The 17,274-nt window shown below is 38.8% G+C and overlaps 1 protein-coding gene across 1 annotated transcript in view; it reads left to right on the forward strand.

The window, feature by feature from the left end:
* LOC115212951 (pyruvate dehydrogenase phosphatase regulatory subunit, mitochondrial) overlaps positions 1-17,274 on the forward strand; it is a 64,374-nt gene that overhangs the window by 29,412 nt on the left and 17,688 nt on the right. The window contains exons 6-10 of the mRNA XM_029781804.2: positions 1,654-1,775; positions 11,841-11,955; positions 13,411-13,563; positions 13,973-14,097; positions 14,702-14,894. Of these exons, the coding sequence (XP_029637664.1) occupies positions 1,654-1,775; positions 11,841-11,955; positions 13,411-13,563; positions 13,973-14,097; positions 14,702-14,894 (708 nt within the window). The remainder of the gene's footprint in view (positions 1-1,653; positions 1,776-11,840; positions 11,956-13,410; positions 13,564-13,972; positions 14,098-14,701; positions 14,895-17,274) is intronic.

Raw genomic sequence — 17,274 nt, forward strand, 5'->3', positions numbered from 1 at the left:
GGAAGATCCTATGTCTGGCAACAGGACTCTGCACCATGCCACACAAGCAGGAGAACCCAGTCATGGCTGTCAGACAATTTCTGTGACCACATCACCCCTAATCTGGCCACTTAACTCCCCAGACTGCAACCCCCTTCATTATTATGTGTGGGGCACAGTTGAGCAAGAAACCAACAAAACTCCTTGTAACACCAAAGATGAACTGAAGGCAAGGATTATGGCAGCATTCACCAACTTAAACAAGGAGACCATCCAGAAGAGTAGCAGGAGATTCCAAAGTCATCTGGAAGCCATGGTTGAAACCAATGGCGATTTTATTGAATAAATTTACTCTTTAGTCTTTCAAGATATTTTTATATAATTTTGGAAAATATATCTGTCAAAATGAGTTGTCAGTGTAATTTTCATTTTTGCGTAATTTATATGACAGTTTATTCACCACAACCTGTATATCTATGTGTGGAATTTGAAAAACACATCCAGCCCATGCTAACACAGAAAAATCTATGAAAAAGTTTTAAAGTTTTCATTTTGATACAAAGAAACATAAGTGACATCATCTTTAAATTTGTAAATGTTTTCTGTATAGGGGAGTCCAGACATGAAAACTGAAAACTGAAAGAAGCCTGTCACATGTGTGACACCATTCAAAGGCTAAAACAATGCAAAGCGCAATGCCACCAGCAATGTATAACAACATCTGATCATTGGGTCAATACTGTGATAGATATATATATATGTGAATAAATATATGTGTGTGTGTGTGTGTTTAAACACATATCTATGCCACATCTAGAACCTGCACTCAATCAGTTCTATGATTTAAATTGGTTTTGGTACCTACATATCTGCAGTATCCCCCAAACATATAATACCTACAGGATCCTTCTACTTCACTGTGAACTTTATGTTATTGTACCTAGCCATTTCTGGCATCCTACATGTTGATGTGCCTAGATTCCATAGAATATTATAACTATATATAATAACCAGCCCATTTAAAAAGTACCTTTGAATTGTTGGTTGACACACTATGCTTGAGGAAACTTATTGAGTCAAATAAAATCAAAAATCAAAATCAATATCACAATCAGAATCTCAATCAAATGGAAATTGTAGTTGTTGCCGATGCCAGTGCCACCTGACTGGGCTCCTATGCTGGTGGCATGCAATAAGCCCTATTCATGCATGGGTCATTGCTAGTGTCGCCTGACTGGCTCCCTGTTCAAGTGACATATAAAAAGTACCATCTGAACGTGGTCGATGCCAGCCTTCCCCCAACCACCACCATGCCCCAACTGGCTCCTGTACTGGTGGCATGTAAAAAGCACCATCCAAATGTGGCTGATGCCAGTGCCACCTGACTGGCTCCCGTGCTGGTGGCACATAAAAAGCACCCACTACACTCTTGGAATGGTTGATGTTAGGAAGGACATCTGATTCAGATCAGATTGGAGCCTGGCACAGCCTCCTGGTTGCCAGTCCCCACTCAAACCATCCAACCAATGGCAGCATGGAAAACAGACGTTAAACAATGATGATGATGATGATACCTAGTTATTTTTACCAAAATCTAATAACAAAGTTCTCAAATTTAAAATATGTTGTTTTTGTTTCAAAATGTAATTAAACTCTTATTATTTGCCTCCATAGGTGTTAAAATTTTTGAAGGTATCCAGGTTTTCCAAATCCCAACAGAAAACCTCAAAGTATCAACTGTGTTAACAAGCCATGGCAAAATCCGGTGTGAATATTTCGTCAATTGTGCAGGAATGGTGAGTTAAGACGAATTAAGTATAAGTATTCTTGCACATTTCCATTCACGTGACAAACCATTTTGTTTTGTTCTTTTTTTTTGGGGGGGGGGGGGGGGTTTCCAGGTAACTATTTCATTTCATACATTTCATATGTGATCCAGGAGTTCACTTTGCAATCATATGGGTCTGGGATTTAGTCCTACTGCATGGTGCTTTGAGCAAGTGTTTTCTACTACAGCTTCTGACTGATCGATGTCATGTGAGTTGATTTGTTAGACAGAAACTGAAAGATGCTCATCTATATATCATCATCATTATCATCATCGTTTAGCGTCCGTTCTCCATGCTAAGCATGGGTTGGACGGTTCGACCGAGTATCTGGGAAGTATATATATATATATATATATATATATATACGTATATAAATATATATTGGTAAAAACGGTAAGATAACAAAAGAAAGAAAGAGACCTCAATATATGTAACGGTCTTTTTTCACAGCGTTTTTCAGATGGCCAGATAACCGAATAGATGGTGTTGTGGATTTCCACCTAGGCATCCGAAACTCAAAGTTTTATCTTGGCTATTGAATAATTGTCACATATTATTTTACAGATATATAAATGATCGTTGGCCCCTATACGCAATTTTTTTTCTCTCCTTGTTTCTTTTCTGTGTATCTTTCTGTCGAAGAGCATAGGCTCGAAACGTAAAAGACTTTTTCTATTTCTATTCCTAATACATTGTTTGTTTGTACTCCACCTGCCTTTGTCTTTTGTTTATTTTCGTAAACCTTCCCGTTATATATATAGATATATATATTGGCTGCTGTGCTCGTGGTATGCAATAAGCACCATGCATGTGTGGATCATTGCTAATGCTGCCATATTGGCTCCTCGTGCCAGTGCCACATAAAAAGCACCATTCGAACGTGGTCGATGCCAGCCACCCTACCCCGACTGGCTCCTGTGCCAGTAGCATGTAAAAAGTACCTTCCAAACGTGGCTGATGCCAGTGCCATCTGACTGGCTCCTGCAGTAGCACGTAAAAAGCACCTACTACACTCTCAGAGTGGTTGGTGTTAGGAAGGGAATCCAGCTGTTGAAACACTACCAGATCAGATTGGAGCCTGGTGCAACCTCCTGGCTTGCCAGTCCCCAGTCAAACCGTCCAACCCATGCCAGCATGGAAACAAACATTACACGATGATGAGGATGATGATGATTCAGACAGTGCATATTCAAGAGAAAAAACAGACACAGTTTACCAGCTGATGATCAGAAATGAGAAACTCTGAGTAGTGGAAATTGGAGCCTTTCAATTATAATGTACTAACAGAGATACCTGGCATTGCTCAGGGTTACAAGGACAATAGTTTTTAATTGTTTTAATTGTTTCGGTCATGTGACTGCAGCCATGCTGGTGCACTGCTTTTAGCCGAAAAGATCAACCTCAGGATTTATTCTTTGTAAGCCAAGTTTTTATCTGTCGATGTGTTTTGCCAAACGGCTAAGTTATGGTGACATAAACTCAGCAGCATCGGTTGTCAAGCGATGGTGGGGGTACAGACACACACACACACTCTCATGCATATATATATATATATATATATATATATATATATATATATATGATGATGATGATATATATATATATATGATGATGATGATGATATCATCATCATCATCATCGTTTAACGTCCGTTTTCCATGCTAGCATGGGTTGGACGGTTCGACCGGGGTCTGGGAAGCCGGGGGCTGCACCAGGCTTCAGTCTGATCTGGCAGAGTTTCTACAGCTGGATGTCCTTCCTAACGCCAACCACTCCGCGAGTGTAGTGGGTGCTTTTTACGTGCCACCTGCACAGGTGCCAGGGGGGGTCCGGCTGCGGCCACGATCGGTTGGTGCTTTTAACGTGCCACCGGCATGGAAGCCAGCCAAGGTGGCGCTGGCATCGGCCACGTTCGGATGATGCTTTTTATGTGCCACCGGCACTGGAGCCAATCAAGGCAGTGCTGGCATCGGCTACGTTCGGATGGTACCGACAGAGATGAAAGAGGGTACCGATAGAGATCAAAGAGGCTGCCGACGGAGATCAATAAGGGTGCCGACAGAGATCAAAGAGGGTACCGACAGAGATCAAAGAGGGTGCCGACAGAGATCAAAGAGGGTGCCGACAGAGATCAAAGAGGGTGCCGACTGAGATCAAAGAGGGTACCGACAGAGATCAAAGAGGGTGCCGACAGAGGTTAAAGAAGGTGCAGACAGAGATCAAAGGGAGTGCCGACAGAGATCAAAGAGGGTGCCGACAGAGATCAAAGAGGGTGCCGACAGAGATCAAAGAGGGTGCAGACAGAGATCAAAGAGGGTGCCGACTGAGATCAAAGAGGGTGCCGACAGAGATCAAAGGGGGTGCCGACAGGGATCAAAGAGGGTGCCGACAGAGATCAAAGAGGGTGCCGACAGAGATCAAAGAGGGTGCCGACAGAGATCAAAGAGGGCGCCGACGGAGATCAAAGGGGGTACCGACGGAGATCAAAGAGGGTGCCGACAGAGATCAAAGATGGTGCCGACAGATCAAAGAGGGTGCCGACAGAGATCAAAGAGTGTACCGACAGAGATCAAAGAGTGTGCCGAGAGAGATCAAAGAGGGTGCCGACAGAGATTAAAGAGGGTGCAGACAGAGATCAAAGAGGATGCCGACATAGATAAAAGAGGGTGCCGACAGAGATCAAAGAGGCTGCCGACGGAGATCAATAAGGGTGCCGACAGAGATCAAAGAGGGTACCGACAGAGATCAAAGAGGGTGCCGACAGAGATCAAAGAGGGTGCCGACAGAGATCAAAGAGGGTGCCGACTGAGATCAAAGAGGGTACCGACAGAGATCAAAGAGGGTGCCGACAGAGGTTAAAGAAGGTGCAGACAGATCAAAGGGAGTACCGACAGAGATCAAAGAGGGTGCCGACATAGATCAAAGAGGGTGCCGACAGATCAAAGAGGGTGCCGACAGAGATCAAAGAGTGTACCGACAGAGATCAAAGAGGGTGCCGACAGAGATCAAAGGGGGTGCCGACAGGGATCAAAGAGGGTGCCGACAGAGATCAAAGAGGGTGCCGACAGAGATCAAAGAGGGTGCCGACAGAGATCAAAGAGAGTGCCGATAGAGATCAAAGGGGGTACTGACGGAGATCAAAGAGGGTGCCGACGGAGATCAATAATAGTGCCGACAGAGATCAAAGAGAGTGCCGACAGAGATTAAAGAGGGTGCAGACAGAGATCAAAGAGGGTGCCGACTGAGATCAAAGAGGGTACCGACAGATCAAAGGGGGTACCGACGGAGATCAAAGAGGGTGCCGACAGAGATGAAAGATGGTGCCGACAGAGATGAAAGAGGGTGCCGACAGAGATCAAAGAGGGTGCCGACAGAGATCAAAGAGTGTACCGACATAGATCAAAGAGGGTGCCGACAGAGATCAAAATCGAAGGGCGTGAAGCCGCCGCACGCCTAGGACCCGCGCGCGGCGGCTGCTACGATGGCCCGTACGCGTCGGTCTCAGTCTAATATTTGCGCTGCGACCAATGCGGAAGGCCGACCATATCGTCATGACTGGAAGGGACAGGCGCAGATGCGCCACCCCCAAACCGGCCGAGCGGACGCCGGCGGCGAACGACGACGACGCCGCGAAGATGTCAATGTGCAGTTTTGTGTCTTTGAAATAAAATAGTTACTGTAGTTTTTTAATGCTCTTGGGAAATGGTTTCCGGTCAATATGTGAAGGTGTAAAGACAAATAAATGGTATGGCAGTATAAGTGATTTGATTGATTAAGTGAGAAGGTGAGTGAGTCTGTGAGAGTGAAAGAAAGAGTTGAGAGAGATAAAGGACAGAATGAAGGAATTTTAATGTGTGTGTGTGATGGAAGGAAGTGGAAGAGGGAGTGTGTGTGTGTGAAGAAGCAAAACATAAAAGAAAAAGACAATGGAAGGAGATATGAATGAAGAAAACAAATGGATGATTGTGTAAGAAGAAAATGAAAGAGGAAAAAAGAGGGAGAGTACAGAATGCATTTGTGTGTGAAGTAGATAGAAGGAGAAACGAAGGAATAGAGAAAGGTATAAGAAGAAAGAGGGAGAGGATATAAGGGGGAGAAAAACCAGAAAAATAGGGAACAAATATAAAAAGAGAGTTCGAGAAAATAGTAAGAGAAAGGAGGAGGAAAGGAAAACAAAGAGAGGGGAGGAGAAGAAAGAAATAATTAATTTAAGAAAAGAAAGGCATAATTATTTCAGATAGTAGGAATGAGAGAAAAGAAAAAAGTAAGAGAGGAGACAGAAAGGGGAACCAAAGGGAAGGTGAAAAAAAAAAAAAAAAAAAAGGATGAGAGCGTGAGTGAGAAAGAGGATGAAGAAGAAAGAGAGAAAAAAAAGTAGTGTAAAATGAAGATAAGTAAGTCAAAGAAACTAATTTACTTGCGATATTGTTTAATAATTCCAATAGGTGTATGAGGGGAAAATATGTTGCAATAGCTTGTCCCTTTATATTCTGAGCTTAAATTGCACCTAGGTTGACTTTATCATTTAGTATTCCTGTGCAGAAGTACCTGCTAAGTGCACCAAACAAACCGACTTGTCAATTAAGTCCTTCTGTGGAAACCTCAGGGGCAACAGCACAAGGGATATCTAAAGATTAAATAGTACAAGATCGACAGGGACCATTAGCTGATAAACCTAGGATGGAAAGATGCTGTGAGGGCAGCTGGTGACTGATTGTGCTGGAATACTTTGACTTCCTCAGGCATCAGCTGATGCAAGAAAACCTAAGTTTAAGTATGTACCAGGTTGATTTAATAGAATATCCGAGGGGGTGCTGAAAAGTTCCTGGCTTTACAGATATCACGAAAGGCCTGGTGGAAACCCAACCTCTCAAGTTCTTTTACAGGGCTTAGAAAAACTGAAGGACCACTGCAATAAGTGTGTGAATATGAGAAGAGAATAAAATCATAATTAACTGATCCTCGTGGATTTTCTTTTACCCAAAGCACTGTACTTCACCCCACAAAAATGTGACTATGTTTATGTAGAAAATATTATCCATGACAGAGAATAAAAATTATCACAAATTCAAGGACACATTGAATTAACTAAACTAAACCTGAACTTTAAATAAAACCTTTTGGAAGATGGTCACATAGATTGCCAAATGATAAAGCATTATATACTTCCTCTTTTTTTTTTTTTTTGGTTTTCCCTATAATTCCAAGTTATGTTTGGAGCTATGAACATTCACAGGTAAAATTGTTAAAGGAAGTGTGTTTTTCCAGTTTGATAAATGTGTTTATCATAGTTACATAATTAAAATTATCAAACAACATGAGGGATGGGTTTCTGCAAAGCCTATCGACTTGATAGAAATGGCCAAATCTCACTCAAATTCCTCACCATACCATTTAAAAGGTGAAAGACACTATGAATCATATAGTTCAAGATAGACTATGTCTAAAATAGAAGAAAAAGACAGAATGGTTACTGTTGGAATGTTTTAGATTATGTAGAGGACTGCATGCACAAATATGATAAGAAATAAAAAAAAAAGGTAACAACAATTAGGATTGTTCCTGCACCCACTGATACACGTTTTAGCCAAGAAAAATGAAAGGAAGTTTAATATTCTTCAATCTTTACAAAATCAATTAACTTAACCAGAGAACGTTAGATTAAAAAAAAAATTAGCTCGAAATACATTTTGTAAAATTGTGAGATACACAAAAGAGAATACTCTTCACAGAATTTAGTAAAGTTCAGTGATCTCTCACACACACACACACACACACAGAAGTGTATTACCTGTCAAAAATGATGCAGTTTACTTCTGCCTCCTTTCAGTAATTTCTAATGCTTTTGTTTCAAGCTTTGCTCCCATTTTCTTCTTATGTTTCATTTTATCTTCTTTTAGTCATTCTTTTTAACTTCATTCATTCTCCTAATTTTCAAACTTATATGATTACATCTCTATCTAAATATATCTGTATTTTCTAAATTTTTTTCACTCAATCAAAATCTGCCTCAACACCTTTTCTCCCCAACCCTTCCATACCATACAGGAATTCCTTTTTCTATCTCTATTGTTCTTTCTATATCCTAGTTATTTTATCCCATTACTTCTCTAATTCCCCATCAGTACTGTAGAGCTTTATCTTTCTTCACTTCTTTCTACTTCTCTCACCCTTTCTTCTACTCCTCCTCTATTTTATGTCTGCTACTCTGAATATTGTATGACTGCTGACAAATTTTCTATTACTTTTCATCCCACGCTGTCAATCCCACTTTTATATTAAATCTTTCTTCATATTACTTTTCATTTCTCTCTCTCTCTCTTCACATCATTCAGCACAGTTACTACTTTCTCCTATCAGCATGTAAAGGAGAGACAAATGACCCAACAAGAAAATGGATATATCACGTTGCATTATATGTATAAAGATACCACTAGCATATTGATGGATGGTATTCTTCTGTCATTACTCGTGCCAATGTTCCTCCAAATGAGCAAGACAGCTTTCGAAAACATCACTTACCAGTTCCATATATATATTTGCATACATATATATATATAATATATATATATATATGCATATATGTATGCATATATGTATGCATGCATACACACACATATATATATATATACATATATAGACATATATATATATAAATATACATATATATATATATATATACATATATACATATATATTTAATCCCAACATAAAAACACAAAGAGAAAACACAACAATGCGAGGACGTAGAACAAATATAGTATTATTAGATGCTCAGGAAGGAAGGGAAGAAGGAGGGTTTTACAATTCGAGCTGAGCTCTTCATCAGAAACATAGGAAAAGGAAAGATCCAGAGAAGGGAAAACAGAGGAAAAAAAAATCGCTAACAGTACACACACGGTCACATTTTGTATATATATATATATATATATATCATCATCATCATCATCATCATCATCGTTTAACGTCTGTTCTCCATGCTAGCATGGGTTGGACGGTTCGACCGGGGATCTGGGAAGCCAGAAGGCTGCACCAGGCTCCAGTCTTATCTGGCAGTGTTTCTACAGCTGGATGCCCTTCCTAACGCCAACCACTCCGTGGTATACATATATATAAATATACACATGTATATACATATATGTATACATATATATAGATATATATACATACATATATATACATATATATAGATACATAAATATACATATATATAGATAGATAGATAGATAGATATATACATACATATATATACATATATATATAGCTACATAACTATACATATATATATATATATATATATATATATATATATATATATATATATATAATATATATATATATATAAACTGGGTTCTGTGCTGGTGGCACATAAAAAGCACCCACTACAATCACGGAGTGGTTGGCGTTAGGAAGGGCATCCAGCTCTAGAAACACTGCCGGATCAGACTGGAGCCTGGTGCAGTCTCCTGGCTTCCCAGACCCCAGTCGGACTGTCCAACCCATGTTAGCACGGAAAACAGACGTTAAACAATGATGATGATGATATGTATGTATATATATATACATATATATATATATATATATATATATATATATATATATATATATATATATAATACAATGTATACATATAGATATATGTACATATTAATCTATATAAGTTAACGTAATATAATCTCTAAAAGTTGATGGACCACCTATTGATCCCTTCCATTTTCTTATTGCTCTGCATTTAAATATATACACGCGTGCACACACACACACACACACATGCATACACACATACATTCTCTCTTGAAGGAATTTGTTGTGGTTAGACCTAGGGATGGTCGAATCTAAAAATGTCCAGTGACTCCATTAGGAATTGGGAGCCCAAGTTAACACTTCAGCAGGTGTAATTTAGCACACAACATTTTTGTGAAGGAATTTGCTTTGCATTTACATAGAGTTTGGTTCTTAGCATGTAAAGTGTTTTTTACCATAGCTTCAGATCAAACAAAGCTTTGAGAGTGAAATTTAATTGGCAGAAAATTTGAGTGGAAATCTGAGTGTGAGACCATTTTCATGTTCTTGCATAACAGATTCAGTCTGTTGCTTGGTTCAACACCATCATCTAGCCCTTAGAAACCTTTAGCAAAATTCCCTCTGTTGCAAGCATCCAGGTCAGTTCACTGATTTAAGGATAGCAATTTCTCTTCCTGCCATAAGTCACAGAGGCCCTGAAGAAGTCCATGAGCACTATTCTTCCCCTGATTAAACAATGAAAAATTTTAAACATGATTACAATGGAAAAAGAGAGTCACAAAAATACACTTTGATGTATTCTAAACATATTACTGAATTCATTGCCAATTATATATCTACTTTACGGAGATGTACTCGATCTGAGATCGTGTGCTGGAACGAAAACTATTGCAGCGTGGAAGGTGTTTGTAAGCCATTTAAGAAACACACAAAAGCCGTTCGATTCACTTCAACATTTAAGTTTAATTTGTCAAAATATTTTCGTCGCTTTAAGACCATGACCTGTTCACTGCAGCACGGATTTTTGTCAGTGAACAGGTTGCGGATTTTAGTGACGAAAATATTTTGACAAATTAAACTTAAATGTTGAAGTGAATCGAACGGCTTTTGTGTGTTTCTTAAATGGCTTACAAACACCTTCCACGCTGCAATTGTATATATCTACTTTTATCTCTCTAATATGTTGTCTCCATAGCCTTCCCGTTACTCCTTAGTTATATGTATCTTCCTCACCAACCATTAGCCAGTAAATAATAGATATTTGTGGGAAGCTATTTTTTTAGGTCAACATAAATGAGGTAGAGCTGTTTGTTTATTGTCATGTGCTATCTGTTATGCTTTATTCATTTTGTATCCTTCTAATAGGTTGCCAATTGACTATGTAAACTAGTTTATGAGAGGTTATAAGGTCAGCATGGTATGAGATTCCCACATTATAATAGAGATTTTATTGTTTCACTTTTGACATGTAATACTGAAATAGTGTAAGAGATAAGAGATTGCTCCTGGCTTGCATTAGGCAAGAAGTTGAAAATTTTTTTGGCCCATGAAACTGCATGTACCCTAACTAAGGTATGTGTAAAATTTGAATGAAATTGGTTGGGTAGTTCTCGAGTTTTAGGGATTCACACAGAGAGACAGACACACATTCTCAGTTTCATATATTAAGAAGATTGTATGAATCAGACAGAATTTATTGGGTCACATTTCTTCTGCTGCTGGGTGCTCTTCCTTATTGCCTGTGTCCAAGCAAGGTGATTTTCCTACACATGCACATACATGCATGCAGACACATGCATACACATGTGCGCACATGCACACACACAAAATAATGGGCCTCATTCAGTTTCTGTCTATCAAATCCACTCACATGGTTTTGGTCAGCCCAAAGATATAGAACGTACTTACCCAATGTGCCACACAGTGGGACTGAACCAAAGACCACATGCTTGGGAAGCAAGCATCTTAATTATAGAACTATGTCTGCACCTAGCTATACATTAATAAGATGGTGATGATGATATGATATAATTTAATAATAATAATAATAATAATATTAATAATAATAAGTTGTGGGGGAGCATCATAGCCACGTGTTGAGAGGGATTCTTTGGGGTTTGAATAATTTACCTCTGGAAACATGGGTGTTTCATTCAACATCTTAAACAACCCTTATTCAGGGACCTTTTGAGCAGGATGAGTTACTCAACCAGAAGAAAATTCTAACTGGGCCCCACCTGCAAGTTCATATGCTGTTTGTCTTGATATGAGATCACCATGTCGTGCACATATGGTTGTGATGCATGTGCCTAGTGTACCCTTATCAGATGGGTAGTCATGATGGGTATACTGGGCTTCATATATTCATACCCCAGTGTCACTTTGATGGCATGCACTGCTCTCTCACTCAATAATAATAATAATAATAAACTGCATACAAAAAAAAACAGAGCACAAGAATCTTTGCTGGAGAAGCAAATTTTAATTTTTATATGTATTATTTTCCAGTGGTCCCGAGAAATTGGTAAAAGGACCATTCCCCGTGTACGTGTACCTGTACATGCTTGTGAACATTTCTACATTGTTACTAAACCATTTGGTAATATTGATCCTATGATGCCAGGTATGTACCAATCACTTGTAACTGTGCTTGTTATTCTGAAACTATTCAGGCAGAGTATTTCTATAATTACATCTTTATATGTGTACCACAGGCTTCTTTCAGCTTCCATCTATACTCACCAGGCTTTGATTGGCCCAGGGCTACAGCAGAAGACACTGCCAAAATGTGTAGAAGCTCAATGTATAATACACACACACACACACACACACACACACAACAGAGATTTTGAAATTTCAGCCTGTTAAGCCCCATCAGAATACAGTCTGACAATGAAACTTCGAAGTCACTATTAACAATATTACTGTTTCAAAATACACACATACACACGTGTGTGTGTATTATACTTCGAGCTTCTACTCATCTTCTGTCTTACAAATTTCTCTCAATTGTGGTCAACCCAAGGCTGTTGTGGAAGACACTTAGTGCTGTGCAATGAGATCAAACCCACAATTATGTGATTCTGCAGTAAACTTTTTAACCATACAGCTACTGGCATGTACTCATTGCAATTTTTTTTATATTTCCATAACATAAGGCAGTGAGCTAGCAGATTTGTTAGCACACTGGGTAAAATGCTTTGTGGCATTTCATCCATCATTACATTCTGAGTTCAAATTCCACCGAGGTCAACTTTGACTTTCATCTTTCCAGGGTCACTGAAATAAGTACCAGTTGAACACTGAGATCAGCATAATCAACCGATCCCTGCCCCTGAAATTGCTGGCCTTATGCCAAAATTTGATACCAATATTTCCATACCATACATCTAATGAGTAAATTACTTGCAAATCATAAAAGTAAATCGTAATCCTTAAGGTTTTATTATAACACCTTTATTTTTACACCGGGTGTAGCCCTGATAGTCAGCCATCATAGGGCAGATGATCCTTTCTAGATTAAGCTAAATTAAGGCAGGTTTGGAAGTTAGAATTTTAAACCAAAGAATAAAGGTATTCAGAATAAACATATTTAATACTAGCAGTATAGCCCAGCGTTGCTCAGGTTTGTTTTCATTTCAACCCTTTAGAATTGGAATTTTTGAAAAGTAAAAATTTTGCATTATGTAGCTTGTTATTCTCTTTAAGTGAACATTTTTCTGCTTGAAATACACCGAAAAATGGCGACACAGCATAGAAAAAAAGCACCTTCTTGATGTAAATAATTTTTGGTGTTAACAGGTCTGATTTGAATTTTATCTTCTATGGAAGGAAGAGCAAGCCTTCTTCTATCATACTCTCAATTTTGGTCAACTTGTGCCGCAGGGTCTTGGAGGAGATAGTGTTAGTTGAAGCCTACCAAACCTGCCACACACACACAGACAACTTCAGTTTTATATATATGGATTTCGTTTTTCTTCACATTATAAAGATCTAGAAATTTCCAGTCTTTGGTAGCTATGTATAGTACCATTTCAACCTTCCTTTATTTTTTAATTTTCTTTCGAATTCTTTGTAGTTGTAAGAGATTATGATGGCCAAGTATACATACGTGAATGGAGTGGAGGAGTTCTGGCTGGAGGATTTGAACCTCAAGCCAAACCAGTCTTTCATCATGGTGTTCCTGAAAATTTTGAATACCAACTTCTTCCTGAAGACTGGGATCATTTCCGTAAGATAACTTCCTTTTTTTTTTCTTTTTTTTTAATTCTCACATAAATTGATGGTGTAATTGTAATAATAATAATAATAAAATATTCAGACAAATACATAATAAAAACACCAGGACTCACAAATATATATAACATACAGAAAATTGCACTACTTGGCACTGCACACATCTTATGCAAAACATTTTCAATACAGTAACCATAAGAGCATCAAACCAAACTACAGCACTTACCCAAGGCACACAGAGCTGCGCTCGGTAGTGAAAGCACGTTATAAAAATCAAACTACTGAATAATAATAATAATAATAATAATAATAATAATAATAATAATTCTATTAATTATTCCATTTTTTAAATGAAAATATTCATATATTGCAATTTTTTTTTTTTTTTTTCCCCAACATCTCAGAAGTTCTTTTGGAGCCCATTCTCCACCGATTTCCTGGTGTTGGAGAAGCTCAGGTCCGACAACTTTTAAATGGTCCAGAATCATTCACACCTGATGGAACGTATATTGTAGGAGAATCTCCTGAGGTGAGCTGTTCACACATGTGTGTGTTTTGTGCGTGTGTTTAGTGTGTGTGTGCTTAGTGCATGTGTTTAGTGAGTGTGTAGTAATATTTCCTATTGGACAGACATGTCTTTCATGACAGGCTGGAAGCAAACAGCATCATTTGTATGATACTGATGCTCATTTACAACAATCATGTGTTATCAAGACATGATCACACACACACCACAAAATTCTACTGCAAATTGCCATGCACTAGAACTGAACCTGAAACCATGTGGTTGGTAAGTAAAATTCTTAACCCCACATCTACTGCTACTCCTTCCTCAGTGGAAAGGATCTTGTTTTGCAAGTTAGTTGGTGACCTCACTGCTGCTGGTGCCATGTAAAAAAAGCAACCAGTACACTTTGTAAAGTGGTTGAGTGTTAGGAAGGACATTCAGCTATAGAGAGCATACTAAAACAGACAGTAGAGTGAGGCACAGTCTCCTGACCTGCCAGCTCCTGTCAAACCATCCAACCCATGCCAGCATGAAAGGAAAACGTTAAATGATAATTCTTATGATGATGATGATGAACATGAACATATTCTATGAACTAAAAGTACTTGTGTCTTTACCATTTCAGGTGGATAATTACTTTGTAGCTGCTGGCATGAATTCTTCTGGAATTGCTGGCTCAGGAGGTGTTGGTAAGGAGGTTGCTGACTGGATTGTAGATGGTACCACCAGTAAGAATCTATGGTCTGTTGATGTGAGCCGATTTGTTGACTTACACAATAACAGAAGGTTCCTGCGGGACAGAGTAAAAGAAGCAGTTGGTTAGTAGTTTATTATTATTATAATAATGATAATAATAATAATGATAATTCTTTCTACTATAGGGACAAGGCCTGATATTTGGCGGGGGGGGGGGGCTAGTCGATTACATAAACTCCAGTGTTTCACTGATATTTAATTTATCAACCCCAAAAGAGTGAAAGGCAAAGTTAACCTCAGCTGAATTTGAACTCAGAATGTAGAAATGGGCAAGATACTACTAAACACGTTGCCTGGCATGCTAATGATTCTTATTTCTTTATTGCCCACAAGGGGAAAAACATAGAAGGGACAAACAAGGACAGACAAAGGGATTAAGTCAATTATATCGACCCCAATGCGTAACTGGTACTTATTTGATCGACCCCGAAAGGATGAAAGGCAGAGTCGACCTCGGCGGAATTTGAACTCAGAACGTAGCAGCAGACGAAATACTGCTAAGCATTTCGCCCGGCGTGCAAACGATTCTGCCAGCTCACCACCTTCAATGACTTCAAATTCTGGCACAAGGCCAGCAATTTCAAAGGAGGGGTAAGTCAATTACATCGACGCCAGTATTCAACTGCTACCTATTTTATTGACCCTGAAAGGATGAAAGGCAAAGTCAACCTCGACGGAATTTGAACTCAGAACATAAGGACAGACAAAATGCCGCTAAGCATTTTGCAGGGTGTTCTAACAATTCTGCCAGCTCGCTGCCTTAATAATAATAATAATAATAATATAATAATAATAATAATAATAATCCTTTCTTCTATAGGCGCAAGGCCTGAAATTTGATAGGACTACATTGACCCCAGTGTTTTACTGGTACTTAATTTATTGACTCTACTTTGAGGCATAGTTTTGGAACCAGATGCACTTTTTGTTTCTAATCCTTATTTACCAAATTAGAGATATCTTATTCCACACATTTTCAAAAGCCAGCAGACAACCCATCAATAAGAGAAATGACAGTAACATTACTCCCCATAGCTAGGCAATGTTTGGAGAATATAAACACACACATCAATGCACACTTTTAAACACACACACATGCATACACACCTACAAATACACATACTCTTTACTCTTTTACTTGTTTCAGTCATTTTGACTGTGGCCATGCTGGAGCACCGCCTTTAGTTGAGCAAATCGACCCCGGGACTTATTCTTTGTAAGCCCAGTACTTATTCTATCAGTCTCTTTTGCCGAACCGCTAAGTGACGGGGATGTAAACACACCAGCATCGGTTGTCAAGCAATGCTAGGGGGACAAACACACACACACACACTCATATATATATATACATATATATGACAGGCTTCTTTCAGTTTCCGTCTACCAAATCCACTCACAAGGCATTGGTCGGCCTGGGGCTATAGCAGAAGACACTTGCCCAAGATGCCACGCAGTGGGACTGAACCCGGAATCATGTGGTTGGTTAGCATGCTACTTACCACACAGCCAAGCCACTCATACACACACACATGTACATAATAACAGACGACTGGAGTTTAAATTTTGTGACAATTATTTCAGTAGGAATTTTTATTTAATGTAATCATAATACAATGTCTTGGACTACATCATACAGTATGTGAATCCCCAGTCTCATCAGACATTATTTAAACATGGTCAACCCATGACTGGCCAACTAGTTTCAGCAAGTGAAGTTATCAATATATAGCTCTAGCAAGTGGGTGTGTTCAAGAGCTGACAAGCAGCTATGGTACAAAGCTAAGAGGGGAAGAAGATATAATTTATGGTCTTATACCTTAAGCTAACAGAAAGTTGGTTCATCTGATTTATTAACCCTTTCGTTACCAACCCGGCTGAAACCGGCTCTGGCTCTGAGTACAAATGTCTTGTTTTCATAAGTTCTGAATTAAAATCTTCCACCAAACCTTAGTCACAATTTATGTTCCTAACACTAGCTGAATGATAACGAAGTTATTTTACTTAATTCTTTGTTATATTTAAAGTGATTGGACAGAACACAGAGCATCTCAAAATAAATACAGTAACGAAAAGGTTACCCTCCCCAGAACATTTTAGGGTTTCTAGTAATTCAGTGTTGCATAGTTTACATCCATATCTATCTTTGATATAAGCCTAGCATTCTTCACAGTGCTCCAAGTAATGTGGAACTCAACGTTGTCTTTCAGTTCCCAGATTTTTGCAGCTAGGGATGTCATTTTAGCCTTATCTCTACTTCTAAAGTTGTGAACATGGTTAAATGTTATTCATTCAAGTAAAAAAGATGTGGAGCCTACGTAGGTAAAAGTATTCAGGTTAGTGTGGACGTTAGACCTATAGACAATATTTCTAATTAGGCACTTATTGTTAAGCGGTACTAATTCAGAGAAATATCTGAAAATAAGCACATGCTGCATGAGATTG

Source organism: Octopus sinensis, linkage group LG6, assembly GCF_006345805.1.
Source record: "Octopus sinensis linkage group LG6, ASM634580v1, whole genome shotgun sequence".
NCBI classification, from domain to species: Eukaryota; Metazoa; Mollusca; class Cephalopoda; order Octopoda; family Octopodidae; genus Octopus; species Octopus sinensis.